The sequence below is a fragment of the Tricharina praecox genome (genome assembly GCF_024521635.1).
Source record: "Tricharina praecox strain CBS 144465 chromosome Unknown BZA05scaffold_2, whole genome shotgun sequence".
NCBI classification, from domain to species: Eukaryota; Fungi; Ascomycota; class Pezizomycetes; order Pezizales; family Pyronemataceae; genus Tricharina; species Tricharina praecox.
The window spans coordinates 1,846,685-1,871,221 of NW_026250404.1; the positions used below are offsets into that span (position 1 = coordinate 1,846,685).

The 24,537-nt window shown below is 53.7% G+C and overlaps 6 protein-coding genes across 6 annotated transcripts; 3 read left to right on the forward strand and 3 right to left on the reverse strand.

Moving 5' to 3' along the window:
* On the reverse strand, positions 1-1,812 carry BZA05DRAFT_367712 (putative COP9 signalosome complex subunit 2). The gene is made up of 5 exons (XM_051481570.1): positions 1,531-1,812; positions 1,416-1,476; positions 972-1,364; positions 817-916; positions 1-757 (listed from the first exon to the last, which is right to left on the reverse strand). Exons 1-5 carry the CDS (start codon positions 1,728-1,730, stop codon positions 30-32), a joined length of 1,482 nt encoding a protein of 493 aa, XP_051343743.1. The 5' UTR covers positions 1,731-1,812; the 3' UTR covers positions 1-29.
* A 235-nt stretch (positions 1,813-2,047) lies between these two features.
* On the reverse strand, positions 2,048-3,170 carry BZA05DRAFT_385500 (uncharacterized protein). The gene is made up of 2 exons (XM_051482417.1): positions 2,697-3,170; positions 2,048-2,637 (listed from the first exon to the last, which is right to left on the reverse strand). The coding sequence occupies exons 1-2, from the start codon at positions 3,113-3,115 to the stop codon at positions 2,295-2,297; spliced, it is 762 nt and encodes a 253-aa protein (XP_051343744.1). The 5' UTR covers positions 3,116-3,170; the 3' UTR covers positions 2,048-2,294.
* Positions 3,171-3,174: 4 nt separating this feature from the next.
* BZA05DRAFT_385504 (Snf7-domain-containing protein) lies at positions 3,175-4,745 on the forward strand. The gene is made up of 4 exons (XM_051482418.1): positions 3,175-3,595; positions 3,685-3,889; positions 3,976-4,169; positions 4,233-4,745. Exons 1-4 carry the CDS (start codon positions 3,412-3,414, stop codon positions 4,301-4,303), a joined length of 654 nt encoding a protein of 217 aa, XP_051343745.1. The 5' UTR covers positions 3,175-3,411; the 3' UTR covers positions 4,304-4,745.
* Positions 4,746-7,534: 2,789 nt separating this feature from the next.
* On the forward strand, positions 7,535-8,644 carry BZA05DRAFT_441283 (kinase-like domain-containing protein; the record flags this gene model as incomplete). The annotated part of the gene is made up of 1 exon (XM_051486653.1): positions 7,535-8,644. The coding sequence occupies one exon, from the start codon at positions 7,535-7,537 to the stop codon at positions 8,642-8,644; it is 1,110 nt and encodes a 369-aa protein (XP_051343746.1).
* A 280-nt stretch (positions 8,645-8,924) lies between these two features.
* BZA05DRAFT_331017 (telomere capping, CST complex subunit-domain-containing protein) lies at positions 8,925-9,395 on the reverse strand (the record flags this gene model as incomplete). Its single annotated transcript, XM_051480568.1, has 1 exon — positions 8,925-9,395. One exon carries the CDS (start codon positions 9,393-9,395, stop codon positions 8,925-8,927), a length of 471 nt encoding a protein of 156 aa, XP_051343747.1.
* A 932-nt stretch (positions 9,396-10,327) lies between these two features.
* On the forward strand, positions 10,328-15,669 carry BZA05DRAFT_385512 (uncharacterized protein). Its single transcript, XM_051482420.1, has one exon. It carries the CDS (start codon positions 10,471-10,473, stop codon positions 15,277-15,279), a length of 4,809 nt encoding a protein of 1,602 aa, XP_051343748.1. The 5' UTR covers positions 10,328-10,470; the 3' UTR covers positions 15,280-15,669.
* The last annotated feature ends 8,868 nt before the right edge of the window (positions 15,670-24,537 follow it).

Below are 24,537 nucleotides of genomic sequence, written 5' to 3' on the forward strand. Positions count from 1 at the left end.
CCCCCCCCCCCATCCATGCCCTGGGCCCATCAACAAGGCGGGCTTGGAGAGGATGGCAACTGGTATCTGGGAGAAACATGGCCATACGTACCGCCACCACCGGTACCAGCACCACCAGTAATTGAGGCACCACCACTACCTCCTGGACCAACGCTAGGGTCGTCTAGTCTAAAGCCGTCACCCTCGTTGAACATGGCTCGGCTTACGCGGTCGAGGGCGTTGGACCAGTCGCTGATGGCACGCATTCTCTCAACGTCGGAATTGCTCTCGATTTGGACGGTGCCTTTCTCCTGGTTGATTTTTCCGCGGATCTTTTTATCGAGGATGAGAAAGCCGAGGATCTCCTGGACCTCCGGGATAGAGATCTTGAGTTGGCGCGCGATGAAGTCGAGCGTGAACCGCGTGAATGGCGCAATGAGTTTAATGAGTGCCTCCGTGCGGATGTTACGGGTGACTTCGTCGATGTGCTGCCGGATGAAAGGGTCCGAGAGAATATCGGCTTTGTGCGTCTGCAGAATCGATTCGTAGCGGTGGATCTCGTTGTGTTGGTATGCTTCCACCAGATCCGTCATGGCACAAATGCGGGGGTCGCTTCTGTACGGCTTGGTTTCTTGTGATTCGAACGGGTTGATTTCCGTCTTCATCAGCATGCTTGCGAGAACGAGGTACTTGAGCACCTGGATTCGCTGCAGTGAGCCCGCTTCGTCATAGTTGCGGAAGGATTCGAAGAAATCGCTCTGCGCATCTTTCCAGTTCTCTGTGTGGCTTAGTTAGTTTAGTGCCTATCTAAGATGGCCGGGGGACGGAGTGGCCAACCTTCGCTCATGTGCATCTTTCCTCCACACTCTCTGATGATACCCATGATTTTAGGATGCGGCACTGCCGACCGGACCTTCAAGGACTTGTTGTATAGAGCCTGACATTGGTCAGCAACTATTTTCCAAGCGGTGACTTCGGCCTGGTCAACAAACCTTCAACTTCTTATTGTTGCCCATCTCAGAATACATCTGAATTTCGATGGCATAGACCTCCAATAAATAAGTACCCTTGCTAGGATCATCAGATCCATCCGACTTCTGACAGGCTCTGTACAACGAGCGGACATTCCTAGTTAACCGCGAGTACTCCTTCCTGTCCAGCCACAATTTCGCAAGCTTGATGTTTGTCTTCAACCATAGCCTCTCATTGTTCGAACCTGTAAACGCCTCTAGAGTCATCCCGTAAAATCGTTCCATGTATGGCATGTCTTCCGGGTCGCTCGACGACGAGATGAAGTCCAGCATGTTGTTGATCGACTTCTCGGAGTAGTTGCGGGTGACTGCCGTCTTTATGTAGGTGAGAAGCTCTGCATAGTGTTCCACCGCCTGCGTATCGGTCAGCAAGCAGCTTTTCCACGTCCATAACCAAGGACATACCTTCTCATGCTGCTTCAATTTGAATTCTAGCTTGATGGCCTGCTTCAAACCCTTGAATCCCCTGTGCATCCATCATCAGCCCCCAGCATCTCATCCTATTCCCACATGGACCAACCAGTCTCCCTTTTCCTTCTCTGACTTGACAACCTCCAAGAACTCGTTGATTGCAGCCTCCGGATCTGTCGGCTTCATCTGCTTCGCATTGTAGTATCGGTTCTCGATGTCCACGTCCGCAGACTCATCTTCTCCGTCATCTTCGTAGTCGAATTCATAGTCCTCGTTATCGGACTCCAGCATAAAGTCGTCGTCGGACATCTTGAAGGTGTTGTGGCGCAACGGAGGACAGCCGATAGAGGTGTTGGCGTTGGTGGTTTGGGATGGAGGTAGCTTGAGCTTGGGTTAACGTGGGGCAGCACACCCTAGTTAACTATAATTGAGCTCATACGCAACCGGGTAAGTCGCTTATTGTCCACCGGGACTCACTCGTCCTTGGAATCTTGTCTTCGTGGAACATTATTTCATTCTTCTTTCCATTCGCCGCAACAGACTAGATTGTAGCGGGATCTCCATCTCGACTCTCTCCGGTGAGACGAAAAGTTTGTTTAATTTGACTCGCCATGGCTTAGCTAGGCTGCATGCGAAATAAACTGATGTTCTCTCTCTTTCTTCTTGCCCGATAGCTTCTTTAGTTCCCCGCCATTGTCCGCTATTTACACATTCTAAGCTTTTGTTTTGATCGTCGCCCGCTCATATAAAAGGCATCAATCACAACCACTTGTTTTTCGAGTGGAGCCATGCCTCTTCTTCAACCCTCTCAGAAACCCCAATACAGAACCTCTTGGGCAACCTCAAATAAGTTTCAAGCGCGGCTATAGTAATCTACCGTTTGACCACCAAATCGCTTCTCAAGACCCACTTCCCCACGCCACCGTCGTCTGTGACCTGTCTTCCTTCGTGAAGCATACACTCCCTCCCATGCCTATGAAGCACGGCAAGTCCTTTCTCCAGATCGACAACAACCTCTTCACTCCTCTTTGTCCTTGTAGCATCGGTATAAAACACCGTCTCGCCGCCGACGATGCCGTCTGCAGAGCCAGTGAGGTAGATCAACAACGTCCAGGTGGTTCGGCAAGGCACTGGTGGATCGCCGTGCATCAGCTGATTCGAATCATCGTAGTGCTTGTCAAAGAACTGTCCGGTTTGATAGCGATAGACTCGTATGCTGCTTCCGTCCTCAACATGCTGCCACTGCAAATACCACAATGACAGAACGTGACTCACTTCGTATTCAGTCCCACAACTTCACCTCCCCATAAGTCGTTATCCTTCCTAGAAACGACATCCTTCAGTCCACTCTCAGTCCATAACCGCTCCGCGAATGCTGCATCATGGATCTGGAAACGGTCGTTGACGCGGACCGCATCGCCGTGTTTCGGTTTTCCAGGTGTCGTGGTTAATGAAACGGATTTCTGGAGGTAGTTGACATATGTTTTGCATAGCGTCGAGGTGAAGAATCTGGGAATTGTAAGGATCTGTTCCGGTAGAACGTCTCTCAGTTCCAGGTCTGAAGGCGGGAGTAGCGGGGTTAAGGGTGGCCATGATAGGGACTGTGGTGGGGTTGAAGCTACAGCCTGTGTCGCACCGGGTGGTAGAGTCCCCTTCTTCTTGTTGGATACGGTCGGCTGTTTTTTTGGCGGCATGTTCGGTTATTTATGTCTCTTCAGCGTTGATGGATGATGACGATGGTGAGGGAGCTGAGAGATAAGCCGGCCCGCTATCGAGTCGGCTAGCCGCGTCTTGGCGGGAACGCTTGATCACGCTTCAGCCCCTCCACACACTCTCACCGCCTTCGTCACTGGCTGATCCAACATCCTTCCTCCATCTCCCATCGCTCACACCCAAGCAACGCAACCAACCACGTCCTCCACAACCCGATAGCTACTACAGAGAACTCGCCACTGCACACTTTTATATCCCGTCACCAGCGCGAAAACCGATGATGAATATCTTTTCTTACTTCGGAGGTGGAGGAAACGCGAAGCGGAATAATGCGTCGAAGGAAGCTATCGTCAAGCTGCGACAGCAGCTAGAAATGCTCAGGAAGCGCGAAATCCACACCGAGAAACAGATGCTGGAGCAGGAGGCTATCGCGAGGAAAAACGTCACAACGAACAAGACCGGTAGGAATGACTATTGCCCCTCACAGACAACTCGCCTGTTGGCCGCCTTCTGCGGTAACAACGACACAGGTACTAACGGTGTGTAATAGTTGCTCGAGCTGCTCTGAAGCGCAAAAAGGTTCTCGAGCAGAATTTGGTCACGACGCAGCAGCACATCAATACCCTAGAGCAACAGATGAACGCTGTGGAAACCGCGAACCTCAACATGGAGACGGTAAAGGTTATGAAGGAGGCTTCGGACGTCATGAAGGGCATGAACAAGCGTATCGGTATCAACGATGTCGACGAGACCATGTATGCACACCCCAGCCACCCTAGCCCGAAGCTCGGCTACAGCAGGATTTACTCGTCGCGGTTACTGACATCTTTGATGCCTGCAGGGAGGAGATCCGCGAGAACATGCAATACAACCAGGAGATTTCAGTTGCTATCGGCAACGTGAGCATGGCCGATCCGGAGGAGGAAGACGAGCTCGACGAGCTACTCGCAGATATGGAGCAGAAGGCGTTGGACGAGAAGATGATCAGCGCACCTTCGGTACCCGTGACTACGCAAGGGCAGGCCGTCGCGCCGAGTAAGCAAAACCATACCGAAACTACCTATCACGTGAATATTTATACTGACAACTTTCTCACAGTCACCGTCAAGCCACAAGAGGAAGACGAAGAGGAAGAACTGCGGAAGCTACAGGCCGAGATGGCGATGTAGTGTGTCATAGACCCCGATGTTCTCTTCTCGGGATGCTCTTTTGTGTTAATCATTGCGACAAAGTTATCATGGCGGCATGGCATATTCCGACTACTCGCCCTTGATGTTAGATGAACTGATGATGATATGGGCTTGGGATTCACGTGCTATTCGCTTGCTTTGATATACACGTCTTCTATTAAGTTTTTCACAGGTGTTCTCTTTCTTTGCTTTGCTGATCCTGAAATGTTTTCTTCTCTTTCTCTGTCTCTGGTGCTGGTTGGTTTGTCTTGTCAGTTTTCGTTGCTGTAGTTTCTGCATTGGCTTTTCGATCCATCCGCTTCTTCTTTTCTTTCGATGCAATTCATATGGTTACATTTACATCCATACACATGACGCAGCCTCGCAAGGCTGGATCCCTGACACCTGTAGTAGCGAATATCCTTAAGAACTTACCAGGGCCAATCCCTGAGGTACCTAACGTAGTACCTCAACTTCAACTCTCGGGGCCGGGTGATGTAGTATGATCGTCTTTGGAGAATCACTCGGCGTTCACCGCTCGCCGTCGCGACATAATCTCGCCTCAATCAGGGTGTATGCAATTAATGATTGAACAAAAAAGCTACAATCAGGGTCCAGATGTGCCATCCGAGGAAACGAAAGTTCTTGAGATTAATCTGCAAAATAGGAACCGACTGAAGTCGACAGTCAGGTGAGAGCGAGATGACTGCTTCCCATGGCTCCGTCCGGATGCGTGCATCTAATGGATATCTTGTTGGCCCTATCGGCGGGCAGTATTCCTACTGGTCCGCGAGTGGCCTTTTGTCGTTCATCGCTTCTTTTCCGACGGACGGTGGCGGACAGATGTTGGGCTGGGCTGGCTGTGCGATGAAAGGTACATAGTATTCCGGCTGCAGATGGGCTCTGGATGCCATCCCAAGAAAACTCAGTCACAAGGAAGTCAGCCGTCCGTCCAGTCAGTCTTGATCTCAATTCGAGGCTGAACAGTGCAGTTATTCGAATCAATGCTCGGAACGGGGTTACGTCGCTGACTCTTGAAAGTCCATGCTTGGGACGGACGATTATGAATGACGATTAATGACGGACGGCTGAAGATTGTGTCTGATTTGGGGAGAAGTCTGAACATCCAACACTGATATTCACGTGTGGCAATAGTCTGTATGGTAGAATTCCCCATAACCCGACCCGGTCACTGGAGACCCTGGACTACAGCAGGGTCGTGGCAATGTACGGCTGTCAAACAATTGATTTGATTGATCGATTGGAAATTGAACTTGTTCAGCAGGATTCGGGCGAATCACGGGCTAATTTACATCATCGCAGTACCAAGTGTCCCTAGAGGCTTGGGCATCCACCAGTGAAGACCATCTGCACTGGCTCCCTCCAACTCATACCCGGGAACGACCCACAGATTGAGGCATCACAAGACTGGAGGGCGGGCGGAGTATCTGGTTTTAATCACTAGCGATCACTTTGTAGTTGAGCGAGTACCGTGCTGGGGGCGTCGGTCATATCGGCCAACGATTCAACACGGCGAACGCACCGCCTAACAGCCAATAAGGCGACCTGGTGAGTTGAGCGCCTCGAGCGCGACCTGAGGAGGATGTAATGCTACTTTAGCATTTCGTCGCTACATCCCACCAGTCATGAGAGATTAAGAGCCCCAATATTAATCCCGTTTCTGTCCCCACAGCCAATCCCACTAGTGGCCACTATCGAGTGCGACCCCATGACCAATTGTCCCCCGCGCCCACTGCGTCCAATGCACAGCGCACATGGATTCCCCACCACTCCACCTTTGCATCCCCCCACGACCCAGCCTATGACATCCAAAGCTCCGCCCCGTAGATATGTAGCAGTATCAAGGCCCCCCAAGCACCCAGGACCAATCATATCGATTGACAAACAACACGTTCCGGCAGCGGTTTAATGTCTGTCACTTTCGCGCGCCGCAGATCACGATCGACTCTACGTAAAGTCGTTCGGATGGATGAATGACACCAGATAAAGTGTACTTACATAGGTCTTCCTTTTCTTGCTTGATCATACATAATCGGGATAGGGCTATGAAAGTGCAGGATAGAGTACTTGGAAGATAAGTGAAATGAGTTCACTTCCATTTTATTCCGGACAGAAACAGCCCGGTCTTTCCCGGCCAAAGGATAGAGGCGACAAAACAACAACTCCGTTTGCATTTTCCACCACTGCCTGGAGGTGTGGTCAAAAGAAGCAAAACGGCCACCACGGTACTACTTTTCGGCTCGTCGGGTAATTCCGTCAGCATACCTGCTCTAGTCCCAGGTCTGTGCGTTGAGCGGCGAGGAAGAAGAAGAAGGGAAGGGAAGGAAAAAAAGAAATTTCGGGTCAGAGGCGGGGTGGAAGGGGCAGGATGATGATCATAGGCCCTGGAAGAAGGAGAAGCACAATGCTACTGGACGACGGGCACAGTTCAACTCGAAACCCTTCTCCACCATGACAAAAGCAAAAGCGCACTTTCTCCCGGTGCGGCGGGGCAGACCAGCCCTCCTCATCCATATAAACGCCCAAACACTTGCACATACCCGGGGTAAGTGGAGAACGTTATCACCAAATTACTCTATTTTGCCCACTGTCATCCTGGACTGCCACCGCGATAATCCGACAGCCAGCCTACTGCACCGATCTATCGGAGCTACAATACTCTATTGCTATCATACCGGCACTTTTGCTTGGGCCTGACGCAAGCGATAAGTCATACCGACTGCCTCTCCACTTCGTCCAACCGCTAGCATATCCGCCCGTTATTTGCGCGATATATAAACATCTTACAGTTATTCACCGACTCAGCCGCCGCTCGGTCTTATACACAAAATCGCGGAACGAGGCACCCGGGAGCCCTAAATACAGTCATTTGTACAAGTGCATACGGTAGGAGCATCCCTAAAGATTTATGGAGGACTCCTCTCAAACCTGCAGAAGTCTCGTTCTCGGCAACGGACAACGGCCAGCAGCCCAGACTGAACCAGAAGCATAACTTTGAATTTGGCTCTCGGCCATACGCGTACAATTACATACCCAACACCTCTTTATTTATCTCTGACTTTCGACAATCCTTTGCTCGCCTCCTCATACCTCCCGAAACAAACCTCCCATCCATTACGAACGATGTCGACAACTGGGTCATTTAAGCCGAGCCTGCGGGTTCAGACCGCACCGCCACCTAATCCTTCTCCTTCAACAACAACACGAACGATGGCTACGCCGCCGATGACCCCCGTTGCCTCTTCAGCGTTTGCGGACTGGGGTGCAGTGAGCCCCGGTTTTGTCGCCCGAACTACAATAGACTTGATGAGTGTTCGACGGAGGGCTTTGACCGAAACGCCAGCTTATCCGGCGGGGAGGTGCAGTGAGGATGTTGAGAGGGGAGCCAGAGTGAATCTCGGCAGTGGAGCATGGAGTGCGGTTGTTCGAGGGACGCTGGTGTCGGACGCCGGCAAGAGGACGGTCGCCATCAAGAAACCTTGCCATCCTGGCGCCGATAAGGTCCTCAGGCAGGAGGCCGAGATATTGGCCTACATCACTGCGGCTGCTCCGAGCGAGTCGATTGTGAAATTCTTCGGGTTTGAACCGGTGACTTCAGCGGTGGTGATGGAATACATCCCTGGGACGACACTCGCAGACTACGCCCGGGACTCGAGGAGGAAGCGGGTGGAGCAGCGAACAGGCTTGACGAGCGCTGTGAAATCCCAACCGGTGATGGGCCTTCCGGAGTGGCTGGATCTCTCAGTCCAACTGGTCGACACATTCGTGCATCTGAAGCGGATCGGGGTTATCCATGGGGATATGACATGGCACAACGTTCTGATCAAGGAGAGCCGAACTGAGTCTGGAAGCCAGTTGACACCTATTGTGATCGACTTCTCGTCAGGACACCTGGACGTCGAGGGATATCTACCGGCCCCAGTGAGTGCCACTACTACTGCCTTCTGTTCCCCCGAGCTCCTCGAGGCCCATATCCGCCGCCCGATCACCCCGCCACTGTCCCCGACGGATAAGCCAGCACAGGAAGATCACGGACCCCGCCCAACATATGCGAGTGATCTCTACGGATTGGCGATGACCCTGCTCTCTGCAGCCATCGGAACCGAGGTCTACGAAAACGCTGGCCGGCATGGCGGGATATATGCTCGTCAGGGACAGCCGTTGGAATGGGTGAGGAACGGCGATGCGTTTTTGATGGTCGGAACGAGGACAGCTCTTTCCAAGTCGTTGATGGGATGTTTTGGACGTGTTGCCGAGAAACGGGTGGTGGTGGAAGAGCTCCGGGATCGCCTGGTGAGCCATATGGAGGGTTCGGCATGAATGTGTCACACAGATAGAGCGATTGGGATGAATGTTCGAATAGAGCGCCGGCGCGGGTATTGTGTAGGTATATAGTTATGGGTAGAGGGGTGGGTGTTTCTTTGGTTGGGATCATAGATCGGTTGCTTACGGTTTTGGGACGGGTTCTTTTGTCTACTTGATGGCAGTCAGTGCCGGGCGTTTTAGATTCATGGATTGCGGGAGGTATGGGACCAATAGAGTTGATGTTGAATTACTTTTTTAGCCAGCTTGGTGACCAATCGCTCCCGTATAAACGAAGTTACATCTCCATTCTCTGTTGATGAGCATCCACCTCCTTCTCAGTAGCAAGTCGCTCTCCCAACACCTGGTTGTATTTGGATGGTGCAATGAGTCCTGCATCCCAAAGCATGATAGCATCCACCATAGTAACTCCCTCCTCACAGTTTTTCGACTCAGTGATGTATCCGATAACATTGAACCAACACCCGTCTCTGAGGCGTCCAATACCCAGAGTCTGCAGAGCGAGAGTGATATCGACATCAGCGCGGGGAACCGCTTTGGGCGGGGTGGTGAGCGTCAGAATAGCGTTGGCGTGATCATAGCCACGGATGCAGCCTAGAAAACGGACTTTCGTCCCGACTGGTTGAGACGATAGCTCGTGCAGAGGTAGTAGAGTTGATGCGGGGACGTAGTGCGACATGGTGCTTGGGGGAGTGGATGGTGTTGAAGCTGGCCGTGCCAGTGGATTCCCTTGCAGTTCTTGTTGCATGGCGAATTGCCGGGTAATCGAAATACTCCGTAAGCCCAAAAGACGAGTGATGTGTCGTGGATCAAAACGTGTACTTGTTCTTCGTTTCCTCAAGTCCATTACCATCCATATCCGCGTCCCACCTAAACCTAACACTTCGAGAATACCACCATTCGCTTGTATATTTCAGGCCCATCCCTCAGTTGGAAGTCCGACGTAGCCCAGTCCCTGCTTTGCATTCGCTGCTAGTTAGTGCCACCAGGCATTCACAGCCAATCACAGGGCCGAGTTCTCCGCTCTTCATCGCGCTTCGCTTCTTCCATCCCCAGTTCAAACTGTGAAGAGAACCCTCTATTTACTTCACTCTCTCACCCGCAAAACACGAAACGAACCATCCCGCTGATCCGCTCGGGGCGATTAGGATCCATCACCGTGTCTGCACTGCCGCCTGTCCATCCCCTTTCCGTTAAAGGCAAAGGGCTGGACGTCGGAAGTGTTTGTCGCAATCATGGAGAATCGCTCACCCGGCGCCGACGCGCCGACGAAGCCGGAACACGAGCTTGGACCGCCCACTGTGGACGAAACGGAGACCGAGGCTACTACCGAAAAACAGCCCGTTGTAACGCGTGCGACGTCGCCGGTCGCGGTACCTATCGACGTTGATGTTCCCCCGGCCGTCGAAGTCGGTGTCGGTGTCGGTGTCGGCCCCGCGCAGGAGGACGTGGAAATGTCGGGGGTGACGGATGATACTACAGCCACAGCCGTACCGACAGCTACAGCTGCGGAACTGGTGTCGGAGACGGCTCTGAAGGCGACCGACGCTATGGTTATTACTACAGTCCCTGAAGTGGTAACGGTTCCGGAAGTCGCGCCGCCCTCGCCGGTCGTTGTCGATGCCGATATCGATGCTGCCCCCTCGTCGGCGCCACCTGCAACCGCCGACGTACCGCCGCCCACCGATGTCGATCCTGCATCGCCCGTGCGACTCGATGCGGATGTGGATCTCGGTGTCGATGTTGCCTCGGCACCACCAGCGCCCGCAGCAGCGTCGCCGCCTGTCGATGTTGATTCCACGCCGCCTGTCGATGTTGATTCCATGCCGCCTGTTGACACCGATGCAGGCCTTGGTGGTATTTCTACGCAGGGCGACGACGTGGAGATGTCGGGGGTGACGGACACTCCCGATGTGGCTACACCTGTGGAAGTAAAAACACAGATGGCTCCGGTGGTGTCGGTCACAACGATCACGGCTACAGTGCGTGGAGCGGAGACGGCCCCGGAAGTGTCGGGAAGCGCAAGCCCGCCAGCGCCTGCCATGAAGTCGCCCAGGATAGGTTTAGTTGCCCCGGAGGTGGTAGTGGAGCAGGTAGCGGGGCACATGGTGGAGCAATTAGAAGAGTCTCACCCTCAGATCGCGAGAAACGATGTTGAGGACGAGACAGCCACGGACGTCGCCGAGACCGTCGCCGAACCCACTCAAAGAGTGCCTTCTCCGCCTGCGGACACAAGTGTGCTGGAAATTGCGAGCGAGCCCGATGCCACGCCTCTCCCTACTCGGAGGGCGACTTCCCCACGCATCACTGCTGATATTCTCGAAGCTGCGACTCCTACGGAAATTGATCAAGCTCCAACTCAAACTTCGACCTGCGAGTCTATGAACGAGCCTGAGCCCGAGACTACTGCGTCAATTTCCAACGCGTCCCCTCCGCCGGTCAACGCCAACGTGCCCGACCCCGCGAACGAAACCGACACTCCAAATGCAGGTCCCCCGCTCGCAAACACCAATATATCCGACGCACCGCCAGCGCCTACCCCAAGCGCAACCTTCCCGCTCATAGACACCGAGATATCAGACGCACCACCAACGCCTACCCTGAGCACACCCTCACCGCTCGCCAAAGCGACATCATCTGAAATCGGGACCATCGCGGAACTAGAACAAGCTCAAGCTTTAATTCCAATTACCAAAGCTTCGAAGGACTTCAGTGCTGCGCCTATTCGACACGCAACTCCCGCCCCACTCGATAGTGCCAATGTGCCTGAATTTCCCAACCAGCCTGAAACTGTGTCTATCCGCAGCGTGACACCGCCATTCAATACTGCTAATATGCCTGAATTTGCAACGCCAACGCAACCGACGAACAGGGACCTGCGGAATATCATTCTCGCAGCGGCCTCATCGGTGCAAGCTCAATTCCATCATGGTTCCGTACCGCCCTCGCCGGTTGTCGAGCCAGGGGCTTTACACGAACTCGACGATTTCGGAACACCCGGTCGGCGGCGTTCCTCGGCGGTTGGTGGTATTGCCGGTCTAGAGGAGCTTCGGAACAGGGAAGCGGTGGAATCGGATAGATTCGATCAGCTTATCCAGGCGACTAAGTTTGGCGGTGACGACGATTCGACTCCAGTAGTGGACGCGTTTCTGAGGCTGGATTTCGAGGACGGAAATGTTTACTATATCCGAAACCCCTCGGTGGTATTCGGCCGGGCAGAAGGTTCTGCGGCGGGATATTACTCGCACATTGGACCTGACGGGAGCACAATCATTGAAACGGGGCCCCGCGGATTCGGCAGGACTACGTCTTCGGGATTAACGAGCATGAAGAGGGAGAAAAAGAAGAGAAAGAAGAAGAAGGACGAGGTTGGCGTGTCTGGAAAGACCCAGAGCATTGCCTCCGAATCTGCGCTGTCTCGACGGGGCCCCGAGTTCGCTCAACCTCCGCGGTTCCGAGATCCCTTTGGATTCGCCGACATGGTTGAGGTAGAGGAGCCCGTAATTCACCTTCCCCTTTCAAACGCTTCGATGGGCGATAGTGCTGCGCTGCCCCTCAGGAAGAACATATCTCGACGTCACGCCCGTCTATTCTACAACACTCAAAAACATCGCTTTGAGCTTGAAATTATGGGTAAAAACGGTGCCTTCGTGGACGAAGAGTATGTTCAGGCCGGCACAACCATTGTCGTTGAAGAGAAGGGCATGAAAGTGCAGATTGGTGGAATATCTTTCAACGTTATCGTCCCAGAGATCCCATTGAGGCAAGAGTCTGTCGAAGAAGAAGAGGAAGAGGAAGAGGAAGAGCCTGTGGTCGCTCCTCCTCCCAAGTTCACGGGAGGAAAGGGGAAGATGAACTACAACTTTCAGGACGAGAGTGGTAACGAAGACTACAGCGAAAACGACGAAGATCTTGAGATGGAGGACGTTGACGCTGGCCCGGATAGCGGAGGAGAGGGCAGTATCGAGAATGATAGTGGCCAGGAGAGTGATGAAGACGAGGAGGCTGAAGACGATGGTGGCTCTGGAGGAGATGCAGACGAGGAGGGTGACCAGGACGAATCCTCCGATGAAGATGAGTTGGAGGATTCACCTAGCCCCGAACCCACGAAGCCAATCCGACCAAGGCCCATGAAGAGCATCGTGGATATCAGGAAGAGAGAGCAAGAGCTTCAGAGGGATAGGGAGCGAATAAAGGAGTTGCAACGTCAACTGAAAGAGAAGGAGCGGGAGAAGGCCGAAGCCGAAGCCGAGGCTCTGCGCACGGAACACGAAGAGCTTGAGCAGAAACGGGAGAAAGAGCGGCAACGGGAGATAGCCCGTGAAAAGGAGAGAGAGAGGATTCGGGAGGAGAAACGGAAGAAGAAGTTGGCTGAGAAAGCTGCTGAGACTCAAAGGTTGAAGGAACAGAAACAGAAGGAGAGAGAAAGTCGGGCCGCTAAGGAACAAGAGAAGGAACGAGAGCGGGAGAGAAAGAAGCAACAGAAGCTTCATCTCCCGCAGCCACCGCAGCAACCGGCCGCTAGGAGGGAGTCCAAACTGATACTTCCTACAATCTCTTCGGGGAAATCGACGCCTGTTAGACAGAGCCCTGTTCCAACCCAGGTCGAACGAGCTGAGCCGCGCAGACCTGCATCGGCGTTATTGCTCCCTACTCTGACGTCGATACCTCTATTGGAAACTTCCAACCAACCGCCATCACTACCACAGCAGCAACAACCTCTTCCTCCCTCGCCCCCCCTCCCTCCTCCAGCTCCTCCAGCACCTCAACAACAATCCCAACAACCGATTCAACAGCAGCATTACCAAGAGCCGACGATGCCGTATAGTCATGACTACGATATTCACCCGCATCAGGAGATGCTCTACCAACAGCCGCTCGTACAGCAGCAGTTGCAGCCGATGAATCAACACCAAATGTACCCTGCGACATCTGCCATCGACCCAGCTCTTTATGCCAACCACAACCATAATCAACTGGTGCCCTCGATGGTGCACGACCCGAACATGTTGATGGCGTATCACCAGCCTGTTATGGAGAGCAAGCCCAGAAAGGAGAAGGCTGCGCCGAGACCGAAGAAGCTGCGTTCTCCATCGCCAGAGATCAACGAGGCTGATCTGGCCCCGGAGCTCCTCATCAAGCCCAACGTTTCGTATGTTGTTATGATTCACGAAGCAATCCTCAACTCGGCGGATAAGGTCCTTTCATTACCTCAAATTTACAAAGCCATCGAGACCAAATACCCATACTACAAGTTCAAGGTCCAAACTCAGGGCTGGCAGAGCAGTGTGCGGCATAACCTTGGACAACATAAGGCGTTTTACAAGGTTGACCGCGCCGGCAAGGGCTGGCTTTGGGGAGTTGTGGAGGGAGTGAGCATTGAAAAGGAGAAGAAGGGGAATGCTGCGAAGCAAACGATGCCGGGATACGATGGGATGCAGTCTCCGGACGGACGGGGTGCGCATCTGCAGAACGGCCAGATGATGGGTCATATGGGGGCACCGCCGCCGAATTTTCATCAGCAGCCCAACTACCAGGTCACCAACGGTATGCAACAACCGATGATGCAAATGCCGCTTCCCCCGCTGCCGCCGCAACAGGTGCCATTGCCTCCCAGCTATATGCCAGCGAAGCAGCACACTCAGCTGTCTGGTTCATCTACTCAGTCCAGCTCTCGTGCTTTCGAGGCGCCGATTCCTATGCCTACGGCCGGAAACCAGCAATCGGAACAGAAGTCAGACGTCAAGCAGGTCATTTCGGTATTGACTAGAATCATCGCGCAGAGACAGGCCCAAGCCTCTACGGACCCCAACAGCGCCAAGACCTTGGAGCAACTGAAGAACTTTTTGGCTCAGCTGGCATCCGGCAAGTCCAGTCCTGCGGCGTTGGCGACGGTTTCGAGTCTGGTCAGCTCCCTCAACCGACCCGATGCCTCCGTACCTAAGGCTTCTCCCACTTCTGTGGCCCCCCGTGCTGCGTCGCCCCCAGATCCTTCTATGAGTCTGGGTTCACCACCCCTACCGCAGTCAATGTCGACCCCCGTTTCCGCTTCTCCCACGCCGGGACAAATCGCTGGAAAGGCTCCCGTCAAAGCTCCCGTGAAATTGACTCCAGGAGTCACGTTTGCGAATCTTGCCCAGCACATCAAGCATATGAGCCCCGAAGAGCGCGCCGAGTGGACAAGGAAGTTGTTGGAACTCAAACAGCAGAAGGCTGCAGCTGCCGCTGCCAAAGCACAATCGCCGACCAACAATACGCCCTTGACTGTGGTCGCTCCTATGACTCCGCGCCCAACCACTGCCGGCAAAGCCCCTGTTTCAACCGTCAAGTCCCCGTCACCTGCTGGAACAGCCCCGGCCCCACCTCACCCAACCCCACCTCACCCAACCACCGCCGGTAAGGCCCCGGTCGGTCTCGGTGCTGGAAAGCGTCCTGTTGGAGCTGGAAAGATGCCTCTAAAATCGCCGCAGATCACGGATGCTATTAAGAATATGTCTCCGGAAATGATTCAGCAGTATCTCGCCAAGGTCAAGGCTAACCAGGCGATGAAGCGTCCGTTGGAAAGCAGCAGCTCGGCGGCGGATTCGGGAGAGCCGCCGGCCAAGAAGGTTGATGTTGGAGCGAAGGAGTAGGATCTGGGGGTGATGCTAGCGCAATGCTCTCTTCTCCGTATGGCTGTATACGATGATGCGATTTTGTCCTGTTGTTTTTTTGGCTGTCAAGGTCGGGCTGGGAGCTCAAAAGTGCTGGCCTGACTGGCTCTTTTCTTTTCTCTCTTTCATATTCTTTCTTTTCTCTTCTTTCTTCAGGTCAACGGGGTTCAAGTTTCAGGTCGGACGCAAGGTGTTTGGCGTTGTTTCTCTGTCTAGTCTGTCCCGCTACGTGTATGTGTGTCTTTGTTTGTTTGTTTGGTGCCACTGGGATGCGGCAACGATGGCTTGTACTTACTTACTCTTGCGATGTTTCCCAATGTAATGTGGTGGTGTAAGTGCAATCGATACCCAGTATCAAGACGGTTCGGGATCACAGACATCTTACAGTCCCGGACTCCTCTGAAAATTCCAGTGACTTCGGCTGGAAGTCATCAGCCATCTCAGTACCCGACTGAACGGCCAGGTTCGGGACGGAAGTGATCACCCAGTGTCCGAGCTGTCGGAATACTACCATCTGATATCACTCGGACATCCCGCTCAAGATCCGCTTTACCGAGCCCGTAATTCGTCCCTTCAGACGGCAAAATTCGTTCCTGAACCTTTATGTACTTGCTCCTCAATCCGGATAACGGGAGTCCGTTGGAGTCATCAGCCACCTCCACAACCCTCACCACCACCGTGCGCCCCGTCCGCTTTTGCCACCACTATCACCAAAGCCCACCACCACCACCACCACCACCACCACGCGTCCCGCATAATCAATTATCAGCATCCAATGCCCATAATCCTCCCTCTCGGTGTGGACGCCAGGGCTCACAGGCTCACAGCGCAGCCTCGCGCCACAGAAAAAGAAAAGCACATCGCAAAAGAAAAACAAAAGGGAAGGGAAGAGTCAACATCGAAAACAAAAATAACAAAAACGGAGTGGCCCGATTCGCTCACGATTACCGAGGAGGGGTGGTGTGTGTGGTGTGTGTGGTGTGTGTGGGGTGGGGTTTCGCAAGAAAGAAGTGGAAGAGCGAAGGGAGGGGTGGGGGGGGGGGGGGGTGGGTTCGCAGAGCTCACGTCAGGTCAGGTACATACTGACATACACACATACTTCTCACCTACAAGCTACCTACACACTGCGTTTATGCAAGCATGCAGGCGTGCAAGCGGTCATACATATCAGCTCAGGGCCTCGGGCACGCCGTGGGCCATGGCCGACGAGGAAGTGTCGGTTACAATGTATTGTACTCTACATACGCGATGTACATAGCATGGGGGTCGGCGGGGAGGGGGATGGCAGATGGGGGATGGGGGACGTGGAGATATACCCGGATGTCGACCTCGAACGCAGAGTTTACACTTCTTGCGCGGAGGTTGTTGTTGGATGCGCCGGGCACGGTACCTAGCGTCCCAACAGCCCATTGTAACCAACTACGGTACTACCGTACCTGCTAGTACTTCCTACCCGCCAGCCCCGACGCCCGACGCCCGAGCGAAGCGCAGCAACAACAGCGGAAGGGCCTCGTCGTATGTGGACCGCTACGTATGTAGGTACCTTCCGCCGCCTTAAGCTCCACCTGAGCGGCGGTGCATCCGGCCATCGAGATTTTACTCTACTTAGGTACGTAGGGGCCATGTGCGGGTTTTCGTAAGGAGTAGGTATTCATGTATGATAAGTCTTCAAGTACCCTATGTAGCGCCAGGTACTTAGGTGGTTGAGTACCTGAGAGGAAATCGAAGACTCAGATCCCGATCCTGCATATACGGTAGGTACTCTACACAGGTACACACCGGTGCTAGTATCTAGAGTACATACAACATCACATCAGGCAACCTGGCATGCAGGAATGACACTGCGTAAGCGGCCTTCGGAAGATACTGTTTAGTTGCCGCCGGTATCCCACTGAGCAGTTACCGCCGTATCCCACGAGAGTCGGATCGATATCGTGGGTCGGATTCTGGATCCACTTTGTTTCGCTGTGCCAGCCACAGCTGCTAGGTGGAAAGTTCGCTAGTCGCCAGAGAGATGGAAAAGTCGAACTGTCCCCGATCCGTGGAAGGGATCACGTGATCGATGCGATTAGTTACTTATCGCTCCGATCCGTGCTCTCAGCCTCGGGTTGCCGCGAGTTGTCCAGGGGCCAGGGCACAAACAGTTGGTGAGTCGCGAGATGGACTGCTTTCTGCCGCTCCCGTAGGCTGTACCCGTATGGAGCGGAGCGGACACGGGACCGCATTACGGTACTAGTAATCGCGCTGTTCTCTGTTTCCCACTGTCTACTGCTTTCTGTTCTCACGTTTACTAAACTCCGGCTCTATGATCAGTGAAAACCTCTAGCTCTATAATAGAGTATGTACGAGCTGTCTGGCCCATGAATCGGATCATAATTCCTTACTTGCCTCATGCCCGCGCACCAAAACACTGAGGCTGTCGAACCACTGGTCGGGGAGGTCTACTTTCAAGTCCGGGATCGCAGGCTTTAAACGCCGCCCTCTCTCCCAGCGCTTGCCACTGGAGCCTCGTGGATGCAAAACGTTGAAGATGACTCCTCCTCCTCCCCAAAACAAAAAACAAAAACAAAAAACCTCCAAACGTGGGCACCCAGTTCACCAACCCAACCCAAGTTCCAACGAAAGAAAGTCCGAAACGTGAAACAATCCGCCAGCACACACCGGGGTATATTTAGCTCGAACAGTTGCTCCCTCGCAGAGTCGCAGCTAGAGCCTTGCGACTCGCGAGTTGCGTTGCGTTGCACTTGCGCCGCCGCCCCGCCGCAGTGCCGCCGCGCACATGGAACGTCGCCGCGCCGCCGGTCAGCCAGCCAGCCGGTCAGCCAGCCAGACAGCCGGTCAGTCAGCCCATGCAGTTCAGAGTTCAGAGTTCGAAGTTCAAAATTAAAACTTCAGCCCCCGAAGTTCGCACATGCAAGCCACTGATTCTTCTGATTCGCGGTACATATCTAGGTACATAGGATGCTCAGTAAACTGCAGCCGCCATGGTGGTCCCCCCCCCCCCCCCCCCCCACTGGTGGATTCCGGAACTTGGAAGGCATCCCGTCGGGACATCATCCTGGCTTGGGCCGAGAAGCAGGTACATACTGGTAACTGAAGCACCTGCCCAGGTACATAAGAAGTACGTACCTCGTACGTACCCAAGTAGGTATGTACACGGATATATCATCTGGAGGGAGGGTCTTGGCTGTGGAGACTCGGCGCGGCGGTTCCCGGAGGATTGCGCGGCGGGTAATCTACGGTGTCGACGTTAACTAACTTCAAGTCTCCAACTCCACTTTCTTTCCGCGCTGGAACAAACACCCGCTAGGTACCATATTGAGCCGTGTACTAAAGTCAAAAGCATTATGGCAGCCACATATGAGGGCGATTTTGACACTCGGGTTTTGGGGAAAAAATACTAGTATGGGCTCTGTAAGGAATTTTGAAAAATGAGGGTTAGTAAGGCTTATACGCTCATAAGGATTCCCTAATGACTTCTTCTGCGACAAGCTTCATCTCTTGCAATGCTTATCACTTGTTGATGCTCTTCTTCCGTAACCTTATATACCTAAACTACTCTCCTTCCCCGCTCCCCAGTCCCCCGCCACCATTCCCATACCGTCTACCGCTCACCATACTGTGCCCCCCTACGGTTCCTCGTTGTGGATATCTTGCTGGCATCGAGGGGAGGGAGGGGGGGAAGTGACGCAGGAGCTGTCTGTGGAAGGAGGAGCTTTCAGCGAGGGGATAAAGTGATGGGGGAGTTTTCGGCGACGGTAACTGTAAGAGATAGTAGCTATCAGCAAGAGAATCTATCCGGTAAAGGAGAGCTATGGCGGGAGTAAGAGCTATATGAGAGATGAGATATCAGCGGGAATAACAGTTGCGGTGGGGGGTAGCAGTAGCAGTTGCGGCAAGAGGAGGAAGTGATAGAGGAGCCGTGGATGCCGAGAGGAGGAGCTGTTAGAAAGAGGAGGAGCCGTGGGCCCGGGGGTTTTAAACTTCAAATAAGCTTCATCATGTCTGTCTTCAGAAAACTCTGCGCCTAACCATACCTTAGGACATTATCTGGCGGGTTTGATTCTGTCTGAGCTGCCTCTCTCTCTCTCATCACCATCTATAGGATACCTAGACGTTCAACTTCCCACCTCCGCTCTCTCCTCTCGACCCGCCGCCGCCGGTGTCAAGCAGGCTGATTTTAGCATATGCACTACTAACACATAAGAGTGATAGAACCCATGGGTTTGAATAAGGCTCATTGAAGGCTTGTATAATGCATGTGAAGAGATTGAGCGTGTGGCGCTCTAAGGATTTTCTGTCTCGAACCGATATATCCCATAATGCTTCACAAAACCTGCCAGGTTCACAGTCATTATTATACGGCAGTGCTGTGCATTTCAACAATGACGATATAGGCCTGACGAAAGCTATGAGGCTTACAAAGTGAGAAGGCCGATTTATGCGATGGTGGCTTTCGCTGCCTAGGCATTATGTAGGAGTTACGACAATTTTAGGGAAATGAGAACATCAGCCTTAGTTTAACAGCCCTTACTGAGGCCTCACGAGCTCAACGCGCTTATAGCTGGCTTATACGAGGACTGTTTGCCTATTCAAGCCCTACATAAGGCTAACGACATTAGTACAAGGCTCAATATGGTATATATGGGCGTGCGTATGTATTGTACGTATACTTCGGACCGGTTCTCAGCCTGCCAGCCAGCCAGCGATGAGGGTACGTACCTAAGTAACGACTTGGTTACTGCAAGGAATTCTTCAGCTGCAGTCTGCAGGGCCAGGTACCTATACCGCGTAGGTTGTTACTCGTGGTCTGTCTCCCTCAACTCCTGACCTCGCTTGAACTTCACATCAAAGTTCATGTCCAGCCTGCAAGGCTGCAACCTACCCAAGCACCGGTATACCTAGCCCCAGAAAGCAAAACGGGCCACTCCCTGAGTGAGAAGGCGTGTACGGTACGATACATACCATCGGATAAGTAACCTTACCTACTACATAGAGTACGATACCGGTACTCTAGATGTGATACATCGGATTGATGTATGTATCTACATGGTTAACCACATAACTGACTAGATCTGCAGGGGATCCCAGGCCATGTTGCATGTTGCAGATACGGAGGTACGGAGGTGGTGGTGGTGGTGGTGGTGGTGGTGGTGCGTGAGGTGAGGTTCTGTCTGTGTGCCCCCCCTGGGCCCCTCCCCTCCCCCTCCCCCGCTATCTGTTGGTGGACCCGTTTGCCCCGTAGATCAACCCCCTCCACCACTCCCCCATGGATGGTCCACTGCGATCCCTACAGAGGACACGAATGTTCGCACCACCACCGAGCCCACCGAGCTCGGCCAAGCCAAGCCACACACAACCCATCGACTTGAAAGTCGCTGTGACGCTGCAGGTACCTCTGCGCAGCTTCCTTCCGCGCCGCGCCGCGAACCGCCGGGACTTGGGTTTTGCTTTGGCGGCACAGCAATAGCAACAGCAGCAGCAGCAGCAGCAGGTGTTGAGTTGCCGTTATTGCCGTTGTCGTTATTATCGTTGTCGTTGTCGTTGTTGTTGTCGTTGACCGATTATCCGCATGCCTTCCATCTACATACCAGTATCTATCCCCTTGTGTGCTGACTCCGGGTGGGGTACTACGTACAGTGCATCAGCGTGTGTACACATTCGCGTAGACAATTCAGGCCAGTAGTAGTATAGTGTATTGAGATAGGTTCGCTGCCAAAATACACTATACTACTACTGGCCCTGAATTAAAAACACTATACTACTACTGGCGTGAATTGTCCACGCTGATGTACTGTACGTAGTACCCCACCCCGAAATGCCACCCAAGGGGATATGTACCCAGGTAGGTAAGGTACTTGAACATGTACTCCGGCCCCACCAGCTGGAGGACCTCCTTCAAGAAAAGTCAGCTCCAAACTTCAACCTTCAGCCTTCAACCTTCAACCCCGGCTGAATTTGGAATTTGAGATCTCTCGGCCAGTGGGCCGGTTGGGTGGGCCCCTCCCCTCAACCTTGGCGTGCCGCGTGCGCACTCGAGGGGCCGGCAGCTAGGTATATAGCCAGCCATACAGAGTTCAGAGTACAGAGGGCAGAGTTCAGACGCCCTTGCTCGCGTTTAGGATGCTGTTGCCGCTGGGTGGTGGGGACTGGCCGGGGTGCTCCCAGAGTCCTCCTTTGGTGCCTTACGTCTGGTGGGGCTGCGGAGGAGGAGGAGGAGAGGAGGAGGAGAGGAGGCGGTGGAGGTAGAATTGCATGGTGGGTGCCACTGCGTGGGGCTCCGGACTCACGAGCGTGTGACTACCTAGAGTACCTCCGGTACCGGGTACCTGTGCGAGAAGCGCGCTGTCCGAGACCGTCGTTACTCTGCTGGTCTCGGAACTTGGAAGAGATCATCTACAGATGATAGGTGGGTACTCTAGGTACTCTACTCTGCTACGGTATTCTGCTCTGCTCTGGAGCGAAGTGGTGTCCATCAGGTCTACAGTGCAATACTGTGCAGTACAGTGCTTGGCGTAGCACTTCGGTATCGCATCTTCCGGAAAGCGCATCCTTCCTTCCTTCAGCTTTGGTGGTGAACCTTAAACGCAGGGATAGGTAGCATGTACCTATCGCGGATCCGCGGTGGGTACATAGGGGAAGAGCATCACCAGCCGATATGTACATCCAGAGGAGCATCGTCGTTCCGCATCGGAAGACGCACCGTACCGCACCGTACCGCACCGCACGCATTCATTCATCCCCTCGCCTCCGGATTTCGGAAGGCTTTCGGGGAGGCGAGGGCGGAAGCCAACAGGGAGGAAGCCAACAGGCAGAAAAGCCATCGCCATCTCCTGCTCCTGCTCCTATATACGGTACTCCTGCTCCATTGGAGTAACCACGGTACGTACTCTACTCTAGACTCTACAGACTACGGTAGCAATGACTCTGGACTCTGGACCCCGTCCGCCAAAAAAAACACGTGGGTGCATCGGGCCCGAAGGCTGAAGTTTCAGTTATGTATGATAACTACGGATTAGCGGGGATAACTCCGGCACCAGGGCCCATCGTGCTCATGTCCTAGCTTGCGAGTTGCGGGTCTACATAACACGAGCAGATGTATGATGTACGTACCCCATCGGAGATCACCTACGATTCCAGCAGCCGTCTAGGTAACCGAGTAGCTACCATGTAGTTCTCGGTTGAGGCTGAGTGAGTGAACGCTTCATCGTTGTGGATTCGTGGGGCCTGCGGGGCCGTCGCGATGACTCAGAACTGTTGTATGCATACTCGCCGCAAGCATGCTGTCGGCCGGCGGGGATGGTTATCATTATTCGTTCGTCCGTGACGATCGGAATAAAAATAGTGTTCCTGTCTGACTCGTCAGTCAGGACTCGAGTTGACGGCCTTTGGCGGCATGTCCTTCCGTATGTAACCATCTGGTGCTGGTGGTGTCTGGGCGCTCAGGTCATAACCACCGGTACTTTTTATACGGTGCGGGCAATCCGAATCGGCAACAAGGCTGCTGTGACTGTACTCTGCCTGCATACCTGTATACAAAGTCTGTGGATCGATGACGTCTCGAAGCCAAGAAAATGCCACGTGATGGCCCCAGATCCGTGCAGAATCTCAGATAGATCTACATGACTACTTTGGTCACCCCGCGGCGCGGCGCACCGGCAGGTACCGACCGACCACCCGACCGACCGTTGCGGCTAAGCTTTCCGACGGTCGGGAGTCGGACGCGATCTATCTGTCACTCTGCTATTTACATAGCTCATACTTCTTACTTCTTATGTGCTTGCTTGCCTTTTCTCGTGAAGCCATAGATCTTCCCAAGTCTAGAAGTCTGGGCCACTTGCGAGCGTCGATGCCGCTTTTCTTTCCCTTTTCCTCGCCCTCGCCTGTACTGCAGCCTTGTGCAATGTGTGCTCATCATCATGCTCAAGCTCATGCTCAGGCAAGGGTGGACCGTGGACCGTCAGGAGCTCCTACATACGCAGCTACGCAGCTACCTCGCAGCTACGCTCGTTGTTGCGGCGGCGATAAGCAAAAAAAAACAATAATAATCCCGTCGACCCCGCTATGTACTGTACGGTACTCTACCCAGTGGCCTCCACGTATGCGCCCATCAATTTGAAACCGTGTTTCTGACTGTGTGTGCCTTCAGGCTCCGTCACCTGTCGAGGGGGAGGGGTTGCTGAGTGGGTTGAGATAGGTACCGGTACCTGCCCACCCTCGATATTCTTCCTCCTCCTGAACGTTTTGCCTTCAGCAAAGTGTGTAGAGATAGGTACCGGTACATGCACACCCTCGATATTCTTCCTCCTCCTGAACGTTTTGCCTTCAGCAAAGTGTGTACCTATCATACCTAATCATACCTATCATACCTGCCCGTCAAGCTTGTTCTGCGGTCCGGACAACACGATACCTGAGACAAGCTTTATACTTCCCCCCTCGAAGCTCCTGGGAATGGCACGCACCCCGTACCTAGAACTCACTCTACGTACCGTACGGTACCTTGGTTACGGTCGGCACCCGCGCTGCCTCTGGTAGGATGCATGGACATGAGTTCATCTGGTCCGCTCGCCTGTGCCCTGCTAGTCCATACATGTTAGTGGTACATACCGTGCTCCGCGTAGAATGTTCGTGGTTCGTCTGTATGTAACCTTATGTGACTGCGATGGTCGTCGTCAGTCAGAAACGCATTGCCGGCTCCACATATACGCTTCCGAGCCGGCTGTGCACGCGGTATGTAGAGTATCAGGTAACTACGCCCTCACCTGGAGTAGAGTGCCCAAGTACCTGTCTACCTGGGTATCTCGCACCCCGTCAGGAGCCTCAGCGAATCCCCATCCGTTGGCCCTCCTCCTCCTCCCCCACCGCCTCCGCAGCCCCGGCGTGTTTCCCGCCTTCGTTCGTTTCGTGTCTCCCTTGCCGCTCCGTGATCCTCCTTCTCCTTCTCCCACTCCAGTGCGCACTCGACTCCACTCCACTGCACTCCACTCCGCACTGCCTACGTCAAACGATCGCATTGCAGGTTCGGCGCCGGCCAATCAGCGTTGGCGGGGCATTGGTCTGGGGAAGTGCGGTTCCGTATCTGCGCCCATGCCAGGAGAGCAGCGAGCTGCTGCTGCACCCACCAGCCAACTGCAGGCGCATCAGCTCAAGCACAAGCACAAGCACAAGCCATTCCTGATACCCGCAGCAGCCTCTCTCTCTTCTCTTCTCTAGTTAGGGTGAAGTCGCTCAGGCACC